We start from the raw sequence: 21,854 nt of genomic DNA, 5'->3' as shown, positions 1-21,854 counted from the left end.
CTCTTCCTGCTTTTAAGCCCCTAAGACATTGTCTGGTCTCAAAGGTCCCTTGCCTCCCTTACCCACATCAAAATGACTGTAACTGTGTCTTTACTTGTTGGGTCAAGTGGTTCCACAGTAAAGTAATGGCTTAACCAACCACTTAAGCCACATTATCTACTATAATCTTTTCTGGACTTATCCTTTTCCCAAATCTCAATAGTCTCCATTTTCAAATCATCACTCTTATCGTTTCTTAATCCCTTTCATCTCTCAAGTCCATCCAGTTTGCTCACCTGTAAACTTACTGTTTTTTCAGTGCATGTTGAAGTGGTTGGCTGCTCTTGCTGTAACTACAGTAGAGCTCCAAGGACACTGTTGTCAAGCATCCAGCTGTAGAAACAAGAGTGTGACTCCACTTAACCTGTCTGCTCTCTTGTTTCCTGATGAATTATGCCCCCCAGAAGGATGTGTGACCACGCAAGTGTTTCTCCTTGTGTGTCTGGCGGCATACGAGTGCAGAAAATGTGTCTGCGAGGGTCACATGTGCACATGTGATAGCAGCAGCTTCCAGCAACTGTATAAAATATGTAAAAGCAGAGCTGCAGCTTGGAAAAATGTTTTGCATCTGAGGGAGTGCAACTATCTAAGCTGTAAAATGTGCGTACCACATCATGTTTAAAACTGTCAGTGCATAGTCTTAGAAGGCAGCCGGAAATTAGTGCCAAATCCTATCAACAATTTAATGGCTGGTTAAAACAGTTGGAGTTTTGACATATTTTTTACATTTGAACAAAATAAAAGTTTTCTCTGTGACTCTCTTTTACAGTGCAAGCGTGGTCATTGGAGCCCCAAAGGCCAACACAAGGCAGATCAATATTACAGAGGGAGGGTCTGTCTTCTACTGTCCATGGAGCCTCGGACAATCAAACTGTCACACCATTGAGTTTGATCTAGAAGGTAAGACTGATGATTGTTACAGAAACCTATGTTGGTATATGTTTTTTGGAAAGTCCAAAACTTTTTTTTATTACCATTAACAAATGCCACAAAAATTGGACTGGAACCACACATCTGGGTACTTGGCCCTTGCACAATATTCATGCCTCTTATTGTGGGAAAACAGTCTCTATAAATGGAATGGTGATAAATACAAAATTTGCAGCGCTTGGTATAAGAAAACCGTAACAGGTGTGCAAATATCAGAGCAACCAGCAACCAGGCATATATTTATACGATGTCGCCACTGGTTGCTGACCAGCAACATTACATTTCAGCCTATTCAGTATGTATCCAATCTAGTATCCACTCTTTAACAGTAATATCCACTCTGTCGAAGAGGATAAACAACCCCAACAAGTGGCCTGATATTTTATATCAGAGCAAATGACCTTTTTGAATATTTTGGTAAAGTATTGTTACTTATTTTATTTTATTTTATTGTAACTCTGTATGACATTGATGGAGAGCTCAATATATAACACAGTGTAATTAGATAATCACACATTTAGTCAGAAGGCTTTAATTTCTAAAACTTTTACAATCTAAATAAAAACTTCAACAAAAATGACTTTACCTCCACAGACATGCTGTTTGTATGTATATGTATGTATGTATATATATATATATATACACACACACATACACACACCTGGTGACTTGCTGGGTCCCAAAGTTTACCATTTTCATTCTTTCTTCAGATGGCTTGGAGCAACAAATATCTGTTTTACACATATTTATGCTTCTTTTTTCAATCAACTGCAGAGTCTTTCTTAGAGTCTTTTTTCCCTTGAAAGGGGCAAAGCTGTTTGGGGGAGAAAGAAGCAATGTGATGTAGATTCACTCTGTAGCAATGTTTTTTTGGTATCTTTACTTGCATGGCTATGCTGTCAGTTATCCTAGTAAGTCTGAACTGTGGAAATGTTTGAAGTGAGCTTTGTGGCTTTTTTCTTCACTCTTGAGGCCATCAGAGCATTTCCTCTCTGGATCAGGTCTCACTGTTCCACTTGACTGAACTGTTGTTGCCTTTATTCGCTCCTTCATGTGGGATGATCCTTTTTTGTTGCTTATATCTTCTTTTGGGTGTGAAAAAGATAATGGGGTGTTGAAGAGTTCGAGGAATACTGCTTCCTTCCTCTGGGTCATGTTTGTGTTGTCTTGCTTGAAGGGGTAAATGAAGATAAGAAACCAATAAACAAATAGACGTAACAAAGGCATATCCTGTTTGTATGACAGATGAAGCTGACAGTCCTGACAAAAAAAAAGGTTTCAGTTAAGTCAGAATTAGGTAAAGTTGTTTGGCCCAGCGTCAGGAAGTTCATGAGGTTGTCTAATGAATGGATTCATGTTTCACTGTGTTGACAGAATCCCCATAAGCCTGTTTTGCACAATGCAGCCACTGCAAAAAAGAAAAGGAGAAAGACTAGTTGCCCTAAAAACACACACACACAAGTCAGACTTATAGAGGAGCATTTGCTGCACCACATGTGTGTTCTTTCCTGAGAATTTAAAGCCTAACATTAATTTATCATACAACAGGTAGAAAAATCTACAGAGTTTCATAAGCCTGGTAAAACAACCTTCCTTTATTGGACACTACTGCTTCGCTCCAATGCTTTTGCAGTTTTTCTTGTGAAATAGAATGTGCTGTTAATCCATGGGTGCTGGCTAAAGACCACAGGGAGTGATGTCATGCTCACACCGTGGGGCCTTGCTGTCAAGGTTGGTCCCCTGGGCTGTCAGAGAGTGTCCTTCATGTTTTTTAAAAGGCTTTGAAGGAGCAGATTAGACTGCCAGAGCCAGCCCTGACATCTGGATCATAGTAGAACTGTCAGTACAGTACAGTAGAACACTCAGTACACGGATAGCTGCATGAAAATGTAGCTATGACAAACAGCTGTTACCCTGATGATGTTACACTGCTGCTGTTCATTTACTGAAGCTTTGCCTGCATTTTCTTTGCCAGTACTGGCTGTAAATACTGGAGCAGTAAGAAGAGGTCTCTTGATTCTTTCTGCAATCTATTTAAATTCTTAAAGACAGAGAATTTCTCAAGAGTTCCCAGTATATTTCAGAGTTCTTCCTGCTTCTTGGTGAGTTTGAGCTCTGACCCACAGGCCAAAGACCCTCTTAATTAGCCTAACTAATTGGGTCAAAGTAGCCGAAAGCCCCCACCCATCTACTTCCTCTTCCATCGAGATAAGAGCCTGTCTATGAACTCGAGAGGATGAGAGAGGACCGAGGGCAGCGGGGAGGGTTCCAGAGGGCACTGCAGGATCGGAGGAAGCGAGGGAGGGGACTGAAGGAAAGGGGGAGAAACCAGAGCCCCGTTGCTCTGCTCCGTTCACCTTTCTTCTGCTACTCCCACAGGGCCAGCTGATGTGATGAGTGAATTTGACCATTTGTCTTCTACCCCACTGACACACACAAAAATACACACACTTACCATGAGAGGCTCTAACCCCTCTAATGGATATTCACCCACACACAGTTGAGAGCTGAGAGTGAGTCTGTAGACACACTCCAGATCCCCTGAGTCCTGCGCTGACCCTGGGAGAGAGAAAGACTGGACCTGGCGCTGTGACACATCGGCACACTGCACTAACCAGCCACACAGGCAGGATGAGGGAGTGTTCTGGTCAGATGACTTACTCCGTGGGCTATCTCCTATTAATCTACCCCTGTGAATTTCCTCTATTATCATCTCAAGCCATTTCATGTGATTCTATCTGGCTGCCTTCGGTTGCACCACAGACAACAAGCAGAACCTTTTACCACCCATTATGACACAGACCTAACATTGCCATGTGAGATTTTTACAGTGACATATTTACTCTTTTATTTACACAGCAAAGTAATCTGTAACAGGACAAATGACAAAACGTCTAGCATTATCACTCTTGGTTCCCCAGTCAATCCATGCCTGTTTTAGCTTCAGCAAACCTCAAGTGAACTGCCATTTGCCTGAACCAAACAAATGCACATGCAATTAAATAATAATAACAATAATAATAAAAAACATACCATGCAAACATTTTGGAATGATCAGACAGCTAAAAATTCAGCGTCATCATCAATCTAAGCGGAACTTTCCAACAATTGTAAAGCTTAAATTGTGAAATATAAAAATTGTTAAAAGAAACTTCCAGTTTAGTTAGTAATTTTTTTCCATGACCAGTTTAACCTTAGAATAGTGTTTCTGTTCTTAAGCATGTCTGAGCTATACAGCTCCAAAGAGGGCTGGATTTTCTCACTTTTTTTCATCAAAATCTCATTTTTCTGTTTTTTTTTTTTTTTTTTTTTTTTTTTTTGGTGCAAATTTCATCAACGTCGTACAGCTACCAAAAAAGATAGCAAGCTATTCCTGGTCAAGCTTAATGTTTTGATGATTTGTTAATGTATTTTCTTTTGAAAGCTATGAGTGCAGTATTGGAAACAGTAATGGAAACAGACAAAAACTACCAAGTTGTATCATTATTGACACTCTTAATTATTTTCTCCCATGTCATGGCAAAAGCAGTGACTAAGTTGGTGTTTTTATAAAATAATTATCAAGCAGCAGTCCCATGGGATTATGTTCAGACTACTAGAGCCTCACAGTGTAAAATGTAAACTGTAAAGACAGTGAGAGGAGGATTTTTTACTGCTTATCAGCACAGTTGTAACAAAGCAGTAGTCCTCATCAGAGCTAGAGTTGGTTGATACATATTCTACATGACAATTCTGCAGCATTTAGATCTTATTTTGCATTTATCACCAGATCTTATTTTGCATTTATAGTCTGCTTAACACTGTGAGTGAGGAGACAGCCCACCCTGTGAGCAAATGAGCAAACGTGCTGCACAGTCAGGGAGATTTGGGTTAGACAGTGTAAGAAAAATGAATAGGAAAATTGAGATAGTGTTGAAAACGAAAACAGAGAACGACAAAGTGAAGACTGCGCCTAAGGGGAGACGAATGGGAGGTTGCTGTGAAGAAGCCAGGCCAGAGTGTGTATGTTTTCCTTGGACCCCAGACTCAAGGCCGTTTCCACAAAGACATGGAGCAGACCTTCATCCTCAGCGTCAGGCTGCCTAGTTGGCTAGAGGGAAACAGTAGAGACGGACTGGCATAGATAAACTATTATATTCTGTCAATGCTGCCAGTATCTGCCCTTCTACAAATGTCTGATCACACACTGGTGGGTGGGGAGGCCCCCTTGCCTAATCAATTTGTTTGCATTTCATTCTTTACTGCCACGCAGATGTAACATCTGTCTTCCAATAAAGCTGTGTTTAAACCTGACTCTGAGGCCATCTGTCATGTCACCTGCTGCTGTCAAAGTGGGAGATCGGGCTCACAAAGCCAGGTGGCCAAATAGGGCAGAGGGTCGGCGGGGTCAGCCTCGGCTTGTCCAGTCCAGAGCTGACCGAGCTGAGACCACTTCTGCCTATTTCCTGAACAGTGGTTTGCTGGCATTATTTTCAAACTCTCATGTTTGCATGAATAATTGTGTAGCTGGAGTTAATAATCCAGCTGTTTGAGAGTTGCACAGATGTTTTCAAGAGTGTGAGAGGAAGCTGAAAGCATAATTAGGATATTTGAGGTCCAACTGAAGGAATGTGTGTTCATTCATCCTGCATCCATCTTTTTTGTTATACATATTTTTTTCACAGGAGATCGCCCTTCCATGACCAACAGCACAATTCCCCAGGTTGACTTCAAGTCCCATCAGTGGTTTGGTGCCACTGTGCGTTCTCATGGTGACACGATTCTGGTAAGGCGATCCTCCTTGGTGAAGAATACGGAGGTTGGGCAAACTTTTGGTTTTGTTGCACAATATCCAGAATAAGGATTATTGTCGTCATTGTCTTTTCATCATCTGCTTTCCCAGAACAACGGTATGCCAGAATTTAAATGCAGATAAATCAAATTTTGTTCATCGTTAGAGAAATAAACAACACAAATCTGTATACAAAGCACAAAGTACATGGAAATGATGAAACTCAAAAAAACAGAAAACATCAATCATTTCAAAGGGAAATGCAGCATTGTCCATGTGTTCACTGTTATGATTGGGGTTTTATGAGTTGCTAAGTTAAGCTAGTATCTTCCTGAGCTGCAAAGGTTGATGACTAGTTTGAGACACAAAATTGCAAGAAAATATTTACATTTGCATTTGGAATCACACTGAATTGGTACTGTTGGCATGTTTGAATACATAACTATGAATAAATTGGGTCATTGGCATGGCATTGCTGCAAATGATGTCCAATTTTTTTTTCCCCTGCAATTTAGTCATATTGTGTCTTAATTATGTTCCAGTTTGATTGAAATCTCTTTTGTCTTCTTTTGTTTCCAGTCACAATTTGTTTCATATGTCACCAAAACCCTCCCAAAGTTGTCTCACGCTTCACAAACTCTCCGACTCTCAGAACTTCAAGGTTTTGAGACGGGTTGCAGATGCCCACTGATGCCCATAATATTATTATAATATTGAGATTTTTTGAGAAAATTTCTTTTGTGCAAATTTACAGATGTGTTCCAAATTCCAGCGACACAAAAGCGAAGCCCTGCAACTCACAAGAAAAAACCTTTTGAGACATTTTGGAAACCCACTTGTGAATACTGTTTGCAATTTGTCACCAGCATTGGCGACCCAGTAAAATACAAGTTTTAGCCTTGAGAAACTTTAAGTGACATCTGGCTTTAATTGCAGGAGGTATAAGAATTTTGTCCTTTGAATTTTTGTTTCATAGATTTCTTGAACATGTTCGTATTAAACATGTTTTGTGCTTCCATGTGACATCAGAGTTTAGCTGCCTGATTGTACAGACTGTGATCTGGGTTGAGTTACCTAAATATCATGAAACAAATGTACCACTGGCTTCAGCTTCAGATTCCTTTGAAGCTCAGCAGAACATTTTTGGAACTTGAAAAGTTTTTCCCTTTTTAAAAGTTCCCCATTTTCATCACCACTTCTGCCCCCTGACTTTTCTCTCTGCTCGTGCTCCCTCCTCCTATTATGTACTACAGGCTTGTGCCCCACTTTACTCCTGGAGAACTGAAAAGGATATCCCCCGTTCTGATGCTACAGGAACCTGCTACCTCTCAGTACAGAATTTCACCAAATTTGTGGAGTATGCTCCCTGTCGGACAGGTAACCGTCACATTTCTTTATATCTGTCATTTGAGGCGAGATTTTGTATCATCCATATGACATGATTACTTACTCTTTCTGTGTTTAAGAACTCAGTGATGCGGAAGGACAAGGTTACTGTCAGGGGGGATTCAGTGCTGACTTTACAAAGGTAATAACCATCTTCCTGTTTGTTTAAAACAAGAGGCTGTTCTTTTCTGTTTTAGTAACTCATGGGTGTTATCTTTCAGGATGGCAAAGTGGTGCTGGGTGGGCCAGGCAGCTACTTCTGGCAAGGTATGTTAGGACAATCAAAAGTTGTGGTAGAAAATCATCAAAACCAATCTCCAAAAGTTAATTTACCTTATAATTTTCTCCCCTGTGTCTTCTTTTAGGTCAAGTGATCTCAGCAAATAAGGAAGACATTATCAAGGCTTACTATCCAGGTTATTTTATGCAGTCAGTGGAGGGTCAAATCCAGACCAAACAGGTCCAGGCTGCACACGATGATAGCTACCAAGGTAAGAAAGCCCAATTTAACTTGACACTTATACCAGCTTATGTTCTTTTTATTTGCCATGAAAGCTCAGTCTGATATCTGCCTTTCTGCAAATTTTACAGGCTACTCTATTGCCGTTGGTGAATTCACTGGTGATCAGGTGGAAGGTAAGCCAACACACATGGCAGGTGTTTGGTTAGGCAGATTTAAATAGAAATGCTTGTTTTACCAATGTAAAAATACCTAATATTAGAAGTTGACTTTTGAGGTGGAAATGTCAGTACTGAAATTTAGTTGCCCTTTCTCCAAGCTTTACTTTTAGATAATTTCTGCTAAATCTTTGTTTCTTTCACCAGATTTTGTAGCTGGTATTCCAAAAGGACCCACACTTAATGGTTCGGTAAGAAATATTTAATCTTAAGTTGGCTTCCGTTTGCAGTAAGCGCTTTTAGAATTGGACACTAAGGCTTTAAACTTGGAAATGGTGGAGAAACGTAAAAGAAAAAAAGACAGCTGTGCAATATTGTCAAAGTGAGAAATGTTTCTGAAGCAAATTCCATACCAGAGCCTGTGCTTACCTTACCTTACATTTGACCCGAATACAAGATGTTCACCACATGTGGTCTCTGTGCTGCAGGTGTCTATTTTAGATGGTACAAATCTGACGGCCATGATGAGTTACACCGGTGAGCAGGTAAGTCTGAAAACTCAGCTTCTTTTGTCAAGTCAATCTGTTCAGTCAAATTAAAATGATTTATTTATATATTTATTTAAGAGAAAGGGATGTGGTTTCTTGTGCATATGGTTTTAAGAATAAAATAGCATTGAGCTTGTTGAAACAGTGATAATTCAGCTGACTAGATAAAAATTCCACATATTTTTTTATTGAATAACTCATGCTGTCTCTGCTGCATTTAAGTCTCAGATTATGGCAGACAAACAATAAATCAGAACTAGAAAGCGCCTGCAAACAAGGTCTAACCTGTAAAACCGGTTTTCTTCCGGTCTTCTTTTTGTACTCATCTAGACAAACCTGAAGCTAGCAGTTATTAGTAGTTTTAATATGTACAAATAAGATTTTTGTCTTTAGTTTTTAAGATTTAAAACTCATGGAAACTCTTTTGTTCATAGATAGGGTCATATTTCGGCTATGCATTGGCGACAACTGACATCAACAGTGATGGGTAAGTAGTGATTTCTTTTTCTTCCTTTTTTCTTAGCTGACATATTGCAATTACACCCTAAAGTGTCCGTGTGTTTGAGTCAAAATAACTGTGTCTTCATATTTGAAGGATGATTGATCTGCTGGTGGGAGCGCCGATGCTAATGGTTCGAGGTTCCGACAATCGTCTGGAGGAGATGGGCCGGGTCTATGTTTATCTACAGCGTGGCCCTTTAAACCTGGAGCTGAGTGTACCTCACCCTCACCTGACAGGCACCCAGGTGTTTGGGAGATTTGGCAGCACCATTGCACCACTGGGAGACCTAAACCAGGATGGTTTCGATGGTAAGGAGGAAAAGCTGTACTTACTGACAAAACACTTAAAATAAAAATTTTGCACTATCTTGTAATTTCTTTGGTTTGTATAAATTTATAAAAGAGTGATTTAAAATAATTATCAAATTAGCAAACGAAGATAAAGTAAGGCAAAGGATAAAAATGTTAAGCTTAATTTTCTTTTTTAATAGGGAGCTTTAAATAAGATGTTTGGCATCACCTATGGGCAGGTTTTAGGCGCAAAGACATGCAATAATAACATCTATTCTATTCTACATCTATTGATCTTGCTTTTTAATATATTTTGTGATAAATTGTTCTTACAATCCCCTGCCCAGTATAGTTTTAAAAGTGACTGACCTTTTCCAAGCCCTGTAGCTAGTACAACTTCTCAGGTCCTGGGCATGACGTCTATCTACAGTATTGAGAAAAATGAAAATCAACACACACACAAGCAGTCAAGAGAGAAAAGCATCAACATGCACACTTGTTCGCTGGTAATTCTCCAAACAATAATCTCTCTCTTCTCACATGAACTCAGTCAGATTATAACCACGCTGTGAACTAGGAAGGTGGAGTCAAAATGTCAAAATACAAAATGTCACTTATGACTGTTCATGTACTTTCCAAACTTTTTTATAACCCCATAAAACTGATGTCACTAAGGGAAATTCCTGACATTAGCCATTACTTTTGTTTTCAATGCTATTTAACCTGCTTTTACTGCTAAAATATGCATATCACATTAACCCATTTGTTCATAAGTAACTGAAAGTACATTTGGAAAAGCTAAATTTTTTCTGAACTTTTGATTTTTTGAAGACGTGGCTATAAGCGCCCCATTTGGAGGAGAGGACCAACAAGGACTGGTCTACATCTATAACGGATACTCTGAAGGTCTGAAGGAGAAGCCGTCTCAGGTGATTGCGGGCCAATGGGCTGCTGGGGCTCTTCCTGCCAGCTTCGGGTTTGCCCTCAGAGGTGCTAAGGACCTGGACAAGAATGGATACCCAGGTAACTGAATTTGCAACATGTACAACAGTATTCTGACCAATATTATCTCTTTTTATGAATATTTTCTAATTGTGTTGCTTTTGTTTTTTCAGATCTGATTGTCGGAGCGTTTGGGGTTAATAAGGCAGTTCTTTACAGGTTTGTTGATTTGAAATCCATCCCATATCCTGTTATTCAGTTAAGTTTTGTTTTACGGGCAACAGTTAATTGATAAATCACTACCACATTTGCCTCTACTCTACAGTTGAAGAATAAAAACTACTAACCTGGCTTTGCATATCTCATTTCTAAGCTAAACCTTGTTTTTATTCAAGTGTTTAGGTATAAAAACATAGAACACAATTTTGGTTATTGTTCCTTTAGCCAGTAAAAGTAAAAATGCAATATCTCTTCAGTTAATGTATCTATATTTTGTAATCCATAGATCCCGTCCCATAGTCAACACCACCGCCTCTCTGACAGTTTATCCCACCATGATCAACCCTGAAGAGAAGAACTGTATGATAAACAGTGGGAACGGCAGCATTCCTGTCTCCTGGTGAGTGACTGTCCAGCACCCAGCTCTTTCTGTTCTGTGACTCAGTAGATTTCTGAGCCTGCACTGTAAAAAAAACAAAAAAAGATGGGTGTCTTCATTTCCTCCTTACATAAACATTTCTATCCTGGCAGGAAGCCTTGATAAGAAATAACCTTTATATCAGCTCTTAGGGTTCTGGTTTTTGACCTATTTTCTGAATATCCCGATATCACTGTTTTTCTGTTGAGGAGTAGACTGCTAACATGCTGAATAGGAGCATTGTTAGCTGTTTTTGGCCTCCTCCAAATGTGCACACTTCAGCTCCAGAAATGGGGAGGGGAGGAAACAGATGATGGGTCCTCGCTGCTCGGCATGGTTGACGCTGCACTCCTGTGTCTGTTTCCCCCCTCACCCCTTTTCCACATCCTGATCCATAAAGGAAACTCTTGTATACACATATGTCTTGATTATGCTACGTTGCCTGGCGATGAGGAGTTGTTGGTGGGGGTGAAAGGAGAGCAGAGGGGATAATGGGAAAGAGGTTTGGGAGGGGAGGGGCTTGGAGGTCTTTGCAGTTGCTTTGAATGAGATATTGTTTAGTGGTGAAACACAGCTGGGAAACATCAGGACACGTAGACTCCTGTGAGCTTGCACACACAGTTGTGCAGACAAATGTCAATACTTCTCAAAAGAAGGCATATTTTCTCTTTTATGCTCTAATTTTTCACCTATTTTATATGTATTTTCCCAACAAACTCCCTATTTTCCCTTTCCTGTTCCAGTTTTTGCTTGTAGTCCTTAGTCTGTCCTGCGTGGGGTTAGTGGTAGGCTAGGGGGGTCTCAAAGTTTGCAGACTTGGACAGCAGCACCATGTTGTGCAGCTGATGTCATGGGAGAGAACTACAGGCTTATACTGACAGCCACTGACTGGTCAGCACTGAAACCTGAGTCTTTGCACAATTTCACCCCTCTTAACTCTGCTATCCCTTTCTGTGTGTCGGGGAGGGGTGTGTGGGGTGGAAATGGAGACACACCGCTTTATCAGACCAGCTGGCGAGAGTGGTCAGATGGCAGCCCTGTCTCCAAACATCAAAATATTTCTCATGTTATTCGTTACATTCCCATTATTCCTGTAAATTTAAACCATGTAAGGAGCTGACACAGGAAAACTGATCAATGTGAGAAAGTTAGGGAACAAGTTTGGGCTCGTGTGCGTGTCTGTGTGTGTGTGTGTGTGTGTGTGTGTGTGTGTGTGTGTAATGTATATTTTTACTGAATCTTTTCCATTAATAAATTTGCTTTTCTCATCAAATCTTTTTTTCTGTCCAAAACAGTGTCAACCTAAGTTTCTGCATATTTGCTGATGGGAAACACCTACCGGCCAATCTAGGTGAGCCAATTTTCCACATCTGTGTCTTATTACACATAAGCTGTCAACTGGCCAACAATGTTAGTGTTTTAGATCCACAACTGTTGCAGCAGTAGGTCTCTGGATTTTTTTCTGTGACTGTTAAATGCTCAATCCCTTTCTGTATTTTATCACTTTTCCTATCAGCCCCAAGTTATTATCTTTAATTACTCCATCCTTCATATAGAAATGCTCCCCCTGCCATTATGTTAAAGTTACATTGACTGCATTGTGTGTGAGCCTTGGTGAGTTTACAGAGGTCTTTTTCAAAACCTGTCATTAGGTGACTTCAGAGCGTTCATCATGCCATGAATGCTCATTTGTGTGTTATGTGTTCCAGATTTCCAGGTGGAGGTGCAGCTTGACAGTCACAAGCACAAGCAGAAAGGTGCAGTGAAGAGGGCTCTGTTCTCAGATTCGCTTGAGCCTTTGCTGCAGAGAAGTATTACAGTGCGCCACGGGGAACGTCTGTGCGAGCACAAAAAGATTTACTTGAGAGTAAGCCTTTTTTCATTTTAAACTTGTGCAATGACCCTCATAAAACTGTTAGTAAAAACTAAAAAGGTTCATGAATTGAAGTGGTAGAATGCAAACTTATTGAAAGTCTTGAACAACAATTTTTTCCATTAGTTAAGAAAAATGGTTTTATGTAAACTGCAATGTGTTTCTCTAACTGCAGGATGAGAAGGACTTCAGGGATAAACTCTCCCCTATTTTTGTGGCCTTCAACTTCAGCTTGGATCCAAAGGCTGCTGCTGACTCCCATGGCCTACGGCCCATCCTCAACTATCAGACCACCAACATTATTGTGCAAAAGGTACTTTAACATCAGTTATACTTGCTTGTATTCTTTCAGAACTGTTTGGTGATTTGCAAGACTCCCTTAACTCAATATGATAATGAATAAGTGGTCACTGGTGTTTTATATGTGGTTCTGAAAGGGTTTGGGTTAATTGTCAGTGAGGTGATGATAAAAAATATCTGCCACACAGAGGAGCTGTTTCTTTTAATAATAGGCAAATATTCACTGGTCCTTGATAAAAGAATGAATCCATTCATTTGGGATCAGCATTTCAGACAAAAACATTGATTTTGTTGTTAGTGCTTTGATTGTTCTTTGAATATTCAACCCCCATAATTTTCATTTCGTAATCCTTTTAAAATAAGTTATGATGGCAGAAACAGATGCTGGAATGCGCCAACTTGTTTTATTTTTTATTTTTTAATGGAAGTAAAAAGCCCCATTAGGAAACTACTTGGCTTGTTACTATTTAAAAAAATAAAGCAAAAAAAAAAAGAAAAGTAGTCATGACAGTTGCAGTTTCATTTTAACTTGGCCTTGAATATTTGAGTTACTCCATCCATCCATCCATCCATCCATCCATCCATCCATCCATCCATCCATCCATCCATCCATCCATCCATCCATCCATCCATCCATCCATCCATCCATCCATCCATCCATCCATCCATCCATCCATCCATCCATCCATCTATCCATCCATCTATCCAAGGTTGCGTCTTAGGGGCAACAGGTTAAGGAGGCAACCCCATAGGCAAATCCAAGCTCCTCCTGGGGAATCTCATGGGGTTCTCAAGCCAGGGTCTCCTCTCAGTGGGACGTTCTCAGAGAAACTCCAGGAGGGGGGTGCCCAGGAGACATCCTAAACAGATGCCTGAACCACCTCAGCTGGTCTCTTTCGACAAGGAGCAGCAGCTGTACTCTGAGTTCCGCCCTGGAGGACAGAGCTCCTCACCACATGTGTGAGGTTAAACTCGGTCACCCAACAAAGGAAACTCATTTCAGCCGTTTCTATCCAGGATCTTGTTCTGTTGATCCTGATCCATAGCTCATGAGCATAGGTGAAGGTTGGAAAGTATATGGATAAGTGAAATGATAGCAGTGACTTTCAGCTTGGCTCCATATGCACCACAATAGACCATTACTGAAGCTGTGATCCATTGGTTGAAAGTGTGAGTTATTGCAGAGGAGTGTTTGTCTGTGTACTTATGTGGATACTGGTGCGAAGTTGAATCGGTCCAGACTAAAGGTTAATATTTCAGGATGGGCTACAAACCGATTTGTTGGCTCATCTGGACTTTCTATATTCAGCCATTTTTCTTCTGCTTCTTCATTTCATCTATGGTGCAGCATGCACCATGTGCAAGTTCAGTAATGCCTATCAGATTGGAACATTTAGAAAATAGCAATCAGCATAGTTTTAGCTCCTTTTTTTTACTTTTTCTTTTCTTTGTTCCAGTGCGTTTCAAACTTCTTTCTGTTGCTCTTTTTCATTGATGTCTCTTCTAGATATCAAAGCAATTTGGCCTCCAACAGATGTGGTCCATTTCTGAACCACAACCTCGAGACAAAGCTTAGCTCTAACATCAATCCTCAAACTGTCAAAAAAGTGATTTTTTTTTTTCAAACAAACAAAGAAAGTGAACCTGATCCTTGTGTTAATGTGTGTGCGTTTAAAAATGTGAGCGAGTCGGGCTGCCAAAATGTTTCATTAATCTTGCTTCATATTGTGTCAAAGCAGCTTTGTATAAACAGTGAAGAGTGACCATTATACCACAACCTTGGATCTGATCAGACACACGCTGCTCTATTGATTTCCACATATGCTTTGAGAATATGCAGTGGGCCATGTAACATTTCACCGGCTGGGCCAAGTTCTTTTCAAGCTGCAGAAAGATGTCTGATCTTCCTGGAGCAGTTTCTCTCTCCTGTCTTAACATTTTCCACATGTCTCTGTGAGGAGTTATGAGTGATCTTTTAATTTATATCATTTATAGATATTGTTATTAGATATTTTTTTAGAGCCTGGAAATAGTTAAAACTGTGTATCAATGCCCTCACTGTTCTTAAAGTAATATCATGTGACCAAATGACTACGACTTTGATAAATGAGCTCCAGTTATGCTTATGTTTTTCTTCATTATGTCACATGCTGATGTCACTGGAGTACATTCATGGTACAACAACAGTGTTTTTCTGTCTTACACTGACATGCAACCTAGGACGAACATGTGGCCAAGTCAGCATCGAGGTTACCATGGTGTTCATAATTAGAGCCTCTTGATGGTATAATAACAAGGGATGCACTTTGTTCTCTGTAATCTATTCTCCCTTTCTATTTATTATCCTTATCTTCATCATCACACTGTCAGCCGCAGTGAGATGCAACCCTGCCGCCGCTCTGCCACACGTTCAGTGGTCACCCAGACATCCAGTAGCGTTTCTGCTACAAACTATAATCTCTGTGCCATCGCTCCTGTTTACAGTTCAGCACAGATATCTCATGTCCCAGTACGCCCTCTAAGATGCAGGCTCCTCCCTCTCTATATGATCGTATTCAGCTGTGGTTTGCAGGGTGGTGAAGTGTGTGGTGAAAGCGTGGTTCACCACGCCATGCTGTGATGTGGGGCGTGGGTGAGAGGTGGAAGCCGGCAGCTGCACGCTTAGTATCTCTGAGCTGCTCATTATTTCCCTCATTTTAAACCAAACACAGGGAGAGAAAGAAAGAAAGAGAAAGAAAGAGGTGTGTTTGTGTCAGAACAGCTGATTCATAAGAGTATGTCTGTGCTTGTCATGACATCAATAAGACAGTATTGTCTGTCTGAACCTCAGCATTGTGATGATCTCTTGGAAATAAGAAGCATCCAGGTGTGTGTGTGTGTGTGTGTGAGTCTATATTGGTGGTCGGAAGCCAGAGGTGGAATGTGTTAGTCACGGCACATGTTGCATCTTGTCAGACAAATCATATTGTATACATTTAACAGACATGTGATTTATTGTGCATTATCTTCATGTGTAAAATTAAAGGCCTAGCATTTCTTGAAGGAACGCATATCACCAGCCGCCTTTCATGGCAGCGTTTTAGACTAAAATAGTTTGTGCTGAGAAATTACAGTTGTAGCCAAATATTTAGTCAAATATTACAAAAGTAACGACATGCACAATTTCACATTTAGTGTGTTGGGAATGACTCACCGCTACTACCACACAAAAAGTTAGCTCAATATCTGTAAATTGGGTGAATTAGAATTGTAAATTGACTAACTTATAGCCATTGTTGTGTTTTCTAATGTCAGCTGGCTGTGGCAGCCATCTTGAAATGTGTTGATTTCAAAAGATGTTCAGCTGTAGATGTACATTCTGAGATTTTTCTTTTTCTTTCATTTTTTTTTACTAAAACCTGTGCAGAGGTTCATGAAATATTTTGCTGACAGACTCATGCGTCTCTAAATAGTTAACAGCAAAATAAAAAAAAAAAAAAAACCATTATCATTCACCTTTTGCTGGGAGGTGAAAAAAAGTGTGCTTTTTTGTGAGAATCTGGGTGAGCAAGAAAATCAGCAACTCTGTAGTAAAACCTTTATGTGCTTCTTTCAGGCTCAGATTCTGCTGGACTGTGGAGAGGACAACATCTGCGTTCCTGACTTGAAGCTCGCAGTTTATAGGTGAGTCTGTTCATATCCTTGTATTTGTCTGAAAATCCCAGAGCATATGGCTTTCAGGAAATAAAGTAGAATTTATTGCAATATGCACAGTAAACTCTGAACAGGGTCACAGACGCTGAACTCTTCAAGTCCTTGCTCAAACAGGACCTTTAATTTGTGTGATAAAGCATAAATACAGCTGTTTTTGTTGCTCCGGCTGCTTTGTTTAGTTTTAACATACCAGAAAGTGGGTTTTAATAGCCATAACGTTGAACGAGAGTGTCACGCCATCTTATGAAAACAGTAAGCAGCACTGCTCTTCATTTACTGAATAGTTTAAGGACAGAGGAGATCAAGGAACGTGTTTGGATAGCTGTTTGCCAGAAAGCAACCTCGTCTGCCTCTGAAGCCGGTAGGAGCACCCGGGGCTGCCACACTCTGATTCAAGAAATCTGTTAGCATTTTTCTCAAAAATAACAACCTCCCTGATACTCCCTTTTCTGCTCTGTCATTTTGATTTCACATTCCTATATTTATCTACCATCTGCCTCCATTTTTTAAAACGTATGGCCGATCTGTCACACATGAAATAATCTGCTTGCCAACAGATGTAGAAAGTGTGATTAGTGCAGTTTAGCACAACCTTGTTGTTTGTGTCTGTCCTGTGCTAAATCACAGAATGTAATGGTACTTGCAGGAGTTGACAGGATGACAACAATTTAGTAGAATTTGGGGAAACTGAGGTATTCATCATTCCTACGGTCTTTTATTCTGCTGCCAAATCACATAACCTGTTAGAGTGAGGATCCCCCAGGGAGGCTTTTAGGTTTTGTGGTGTTTTTAGTCCTTAGCCTGTGTTTAGTTTGCAAAAACGTGATGCCACTTTGACTCAGACTATGGTTGACTTTAGGGCCAGCTGCAGATCCAATGTTTTATGTAATCATGAGAAAAGGCAGCGACAGTTCAGCCACTTTGAAGTGGATTCTGTGGAAAACTTATCAACAGTTAATATCTTACCTGTTAAAGATTGCTTTTTGATTGAGCTCAATTTGGAGGAATGGAGTTTAAGTCCAAATGCCAAACGCAGCCAAGACCAAAGTGAATCACTGCTGTCCAGCTCCCCAAATTTCCAAGCTGTTCATTTAAACTCTACGTTATAGACCTTTACATTGCTATCAGTTTTGCATTTCCCAATTATTTACATGGAATTCTGTGGTTATTTGCAAGCACAAATTGCAACAGAAGCAGCTAGCTGTAGCACTTCTGGTAAAGCCTGTCCACTTAAAAAACAACTTCTGTGTAATGTGAAATTAGCGACGATGTAAAGGTTTAATATATAGTGTTTGCATGAACCACTTGAAAATTTTGAAGGTCAGAGGGGTCCATTTTGACAAGCAAAAAAATGGCAGTCCCACGTCCCACCTAGGACAGTGAAAAGTGTATTTTATCTTAAAACAACTGCAGTTATCGAAATTTTATAGAAAGCTTCTTTTTAAACCTTGTCACTACTTTTATTTTGCATCACATGAATATACCAGCAAAAATATTATGATATTTCTGACAGACGTGCATTTAACATCCGAAGTGTTAAATCTAGCTGTAGTTACAGGATCTTATCTACATAATCATGTAATACCAAATTGAAGGTGGTGTAAAAATGTATGTAATAATATTTGAATTAACCATCGTTAAAATTTGGAGATTGGAGTCATTTGAAGACATCAGCAATTCACTTTTGTCATGTCATTCTGACTTGATGTTAGCTTATCTGTTCTGTTGAAGTTAAACTCATTTCATTTAAACTAAGGTTGTTCCAAAAGTTACTTATCTACAACAGGTAAGATAATAACTTTTCCACAGAACCCCCCAAATGGTTTTAAATGCTCCTCTTAGTCCCTGTGGTGAATAATGGTAGGCATTGGAGGATTTAAGGAATGAGGTGTTTCACAGCAACAGGTTCTGCATATATAACTTTATTACTACAACAGAAAGAACGTCATTTTTTGTGACGACTCAGACAAATTAACTCGAAAACCTTCTAATTTGTTCATTATCAACCACACACTCAGTAAATACAAGAATGTCTGTTCCTCATTCTAGTACTCTACTACTATAGTACTCTAACACAATGTAAACCCAGTTAAATAAGTAAGAAATTCAAGTACTGACTCAATTAATCTTCATGTCTCTTTGATTGCACCCACAGCGACAGGAAGGAAGTTTACTTCGGTGATGACAACTCAGTGACCTTGACTTTCAATGCCAGGAATGAAGGAGAGGGAGGAGCGTATGAGGCAGAGCTGTATGTAGTCCTGCCCCCTGAATCTGACTACAGCGGTATTGCCCGCAATGAGGTAAGATAGAAAAAACCAGAATACGCAGAAATAATCTGCAACTTTATTTAGCTAATATGTTGGCGTGTCCTCTCTCCGTTCTCAGAGTTTAACCCAGCTCACCTGCAGCTATGAGACCGAGAACCAGACCCGCTACCTCAGCTGTGATCTGGGCAACCCAATGAAGGCTGGTACCAATGTAAGAACACTGTTTTGGTTTGCAGTGCAACACCCTTTGAAAAGGAAATTGCTGGTGTTTAGAGGATGAATTGTGTGGATTGTTGTGGGGATAGCACAGGAAACATTGGCATGTGTCAGGAAATGTTGTGATAGGGAAGTAAGGCTTCCACCTGTAACTTCAGCTTTCTGCTGGAAAAAGTTCCTCTTTTTATTGACTGAGCCACAAACTGGGGCTGATGTTTTAATGGGTCTGCAGAGGAAGACTGACTAACAAATGTTACCAGGAAGGACAGACAGAAACCTCTCACTTTTTAAGAACCTTAGGCTCATCAAGAACCAGAATTGTTGTTGTTTTGTTTTGTTTTTCAAATAGGAAGACTCTTAGTTGCATGACCCTAAAGTAATAGTTCAGATCTTCTGAAGTGGTTTTGTGGAAAGGTTATAAACAATGGAGGCAAGATATTTTTTTCCAGTGGCAAATGCCTCTCAGTGCCACTCCCTAGAGATGGCACTGTTTGCACTTGCAAACAGCCATTAAATTCGATGTAAATAATCATGTAAAACTGATGGAAGTGTTAAGGTTTATGCAATGGCATTTGCATAGAGATGCATAAAATTTTAAAATTGGAGCTGACAACAACCCAATTTGGTTTTGGTCCCGCTCGGACTAGCCCTTAGCTTGTCAGTCAGGTCAGAATTAGGCTCTGTTTCTTCAAACTGAGGCCATTTAGTTGTTCAAAACTTTTCCACGAAAGCCTGTTTGAAACGATCTTAACTTTAAGACACTTTAAGACGTGTCTTACACAGAGGCAGTTCGAACGTGATAAATCATTTTATTTGGGAAGTGAAACAGCTCTGAGCCTTATTTGTTCTCCGTCCAGAGATGTAGAGTTTCAAAGAGTGCAGGGCTGTCTTTAGCAGATATTCTTGTAGGAGGGTTTATCGTTCCAAAACCATTCTTTTTTTCCTGTATAAGCTGCTAGGTAAAAATTGAAATAATATACCTGAGTTTTGTCTAAATAGTTTATATGACATTTATGTTTGAGCTTTACTTTCACAGCTTTGGGCAGGTCTGCGTTTCACTGTGCCACGGCTCAAGGACACACAGAAAACGGTCCAGTTTGATGTCCAGATACGCAGGTACAAATTAAGTCCACCACAGAGCAGAAACAGCTTGTGTAGTACTTACTGAATCTAATTCAGCTGGGTCTGGCCTCAGCTAATCATGATCATTTTCTTTTCTTCCCCGTTTCGGCAGTAAAAATGAGAACAATTCCCACAGTGAAGTTGTGTCCCACAAGCTGGAGGTGGTTGTTCAGGCTGATGTCATTCTTCAGGGGTGAGATGAACATTAAGATTCATTATTTTGAACTTCTGGGGCTTCATTAGGTCTCCCTACACATGTTCTCACAGTCCTCCTTTCCTTTTTTAAAAGTGTGTCTCGACCAGATAAGGTCTTCTTTCCGCCGGCCAACTGGAAAGTGCCCAAAACTTATGCAGTGGAACAAGACGTGGGGCCTGCTGTGGAGCACATTTATGAGGTAATCAACCACGCAGTTATCTGCACACACTCATCAGGGCGGAGCGGACTAAGTTTGAGCCTCCTGTTCATTCAAAAAAAAAAAAAAAAAAGAGAGAAAACGTTCTAAAGCAGGAAAAGAAAAAAACCCAGAAACCCCAGAAGAAAATGAACTCCAGATAACAAAGAGTGATGTGGTGAAGGAAATCAATTGTAACATCGCAGCTTCTACTATAAGTAGAAAATTAAAAGATGAACTCTTCTGATTAAATTAAACCAGTGGTGGGCAACTTTTTTCCCCACCAAAGGGCCAGATACAGAACTGGGGCTGTTACAGAGGGCTGTGCCAACAGGCTAAACTCAGTTCTGCCAAATATAAATTTGATAATTGGCTATAAATCTATTTTTTATTAGCTGCTAAGAGTTGACATTGCAACTGGACAATAAAAATCATACTGAGAATTTATCTGTATATTTAATGTAAAAAAATGAATATTCACAGAAGAATTGTGAAAACAATGTGCATGTCTTTCTAGTATTTTAGACACCAGCATTGAACTAACAACATAAAATAGCTGGTTTTTGTTCATCTTTTTCCCCAGGGAAAGAAATCTGTGTGCTTTGTTTCTCTGATTTAATTTACAAAGCTTAAAAACAACATTCTGTCTTTCACAAACTAAGCCCACTGACTTCAGTAAATAAACAGAAATCGATATACAAACTACATTCTTTATCTGCCGTTGTTTTTGTTTTTTTTACCGCATGCTAACATGACGGTAACTGCTAAATCTCCCACAAACTCTGACAGCCGAGAGTCTCTGCTGCTATGGAAGTTAATGCCCTCTCGCCTTCAAAATAAAAGCAGGGCAAAAGCCGACTTCAGAATGAAAGCAGAGATTATGGATTTACACGCAGAATGATTTACATTTGTTTTCAGATTTTTCATTGATGTCCTAGGTGAACCATCAGATGCCAATCTGAGTATCTCTCTTTTTTCTTTCAGCTTGTAAACAACGGCCCGAGTCAGATCAGCAACACCTTATTGGAGCTGCGCTGCCCTCTCCGTGTTCAGGGCCACACTCTCCTTTACCCTCTGGAGTTCTCCACCGAAGGCTCCATCAACTGCACTGCGGACAAATACATGAACCACCTGAACCTCAGGGTGAGCATCTCTCATGCGCATGCACACCTCTTGGAGTTAGATCAGGCCAAATTAGAGATGGCTCTCCAGCTCGATTCCTTGTGTTTTGCCCACATCCACCTCCTCCTCCCAGCTTCCCAGCCCCACCCAGGACACTTACCCCACCGCTGCTTTGAACTCACAGCTCTTCCCTGTGTTCAGCG

The 21,854-nt window shown here is 40.2% G+C and overlaps 1 protein-coding gene across 1 annotated transcript in view; it reads left to right on the top strand.

Moving 5' to 3' along the window:
• Positions 1–21,854, top strand: part of itga5 (integrin, alpha 5 (fibronectin receptor, alpha polypeptide)) — a 40,040-nt gene that overhangs the window by 10,614 nt on the left and 7,572 nt on the right. Inside the window, exons 2-25 of the mRNA XM_017419188.3 lie at positions 809–939; positions 5,634–5,734; positions 6,994–7,117; positions 7,207–7,268; positions 7,348–7,393; positions 7,492–7,617; positions 7,718–7,762; positions 7,952–7,995; positions 8,233–8,289; positions 8,727–8,779; positions 8,888–9,102; positions 9,916–10,107; positions 10,200–10,245; positions 10,532–10,645; positions 11,959–12,014; positions 12,373–12,530; positions 12,712–12,849; positions 16,432–16,499; positions 18,685–18,832; positions 18,918–19,010; positions 20,052–20,131; positions 20,250–20,330; positions 20,427–20,532; positions 21,514–21,672. Of these exons, the coding sequence (XP_017274677.1) occupies positions 809–939; positions 5,634–5,734; positions 6,994–7,117; positions 7,207–7,268; positions 7,348–7,393; positions 7,492–7,617; positions 7,718–7,762; positions 7,952–7,995; positions 8,233–8,289; positions 8,727–8,779; positions 8,888–9,102; positions 9,916–10,107; positions 10,200–10,245; positions 10,532–10,645; positions 11,959–12,014; positions 12,373–12,530; positions 12,712–12,849; positions 16,432–16,499; positions 18,685–18,832; positions 18,918–19,010; positions 20,052–20,131; positions 20,250–20,330; positions 20,427–20,532; positions 21,514–21,672 (2,443 nt within the window). The remainder of the gene's footprint in view (positions 1–808; positions 940–5,633; positions 5,735–6,993; positions 7,118–7,206; positions 7,269–7,347; positions 7,394–7,491; positions 7,618–7,717; positions 7,763–7,951; positions 7,996–8,232; positions 8,290–8,726; positions 8,780–8,887; positions 9,103–9,915; positions 10,108–10,199; positions 10,246–10,531; positions 10,646–11,958; positions 12,015–12,372; positions 12,531–12,711; positions 12,850–16,431; positions 16,500–18,684; positions 18,833–18,917; positions 19,011–20,051; positions 20,132–20,249; positions 20,331–20,426; positions 20,533–21,513; positions 21,673–21,854) is intronic.

This window comes from Kryptolebias marmoratus, linkage group LG8 (assembly GCF_001649575.2).
Source record: "Kryptolebias marmoratus isolate JLee-2015 linkage group LG8, ASM164957v2, whole genome shotgun sequence".
Lineage (NCBI taxonomy): Eukaryota > Metazoa > Chordata > Actinopteri > Cyprinodontiformes > Rivulidae > Kryptolebias > Kryptolebias marmoratus.
The sequence above is the reverse complement of the archived record's forward strand: the minus strand, read 5'-3'. Positions and strand labels throughout refer to the sequence as shown.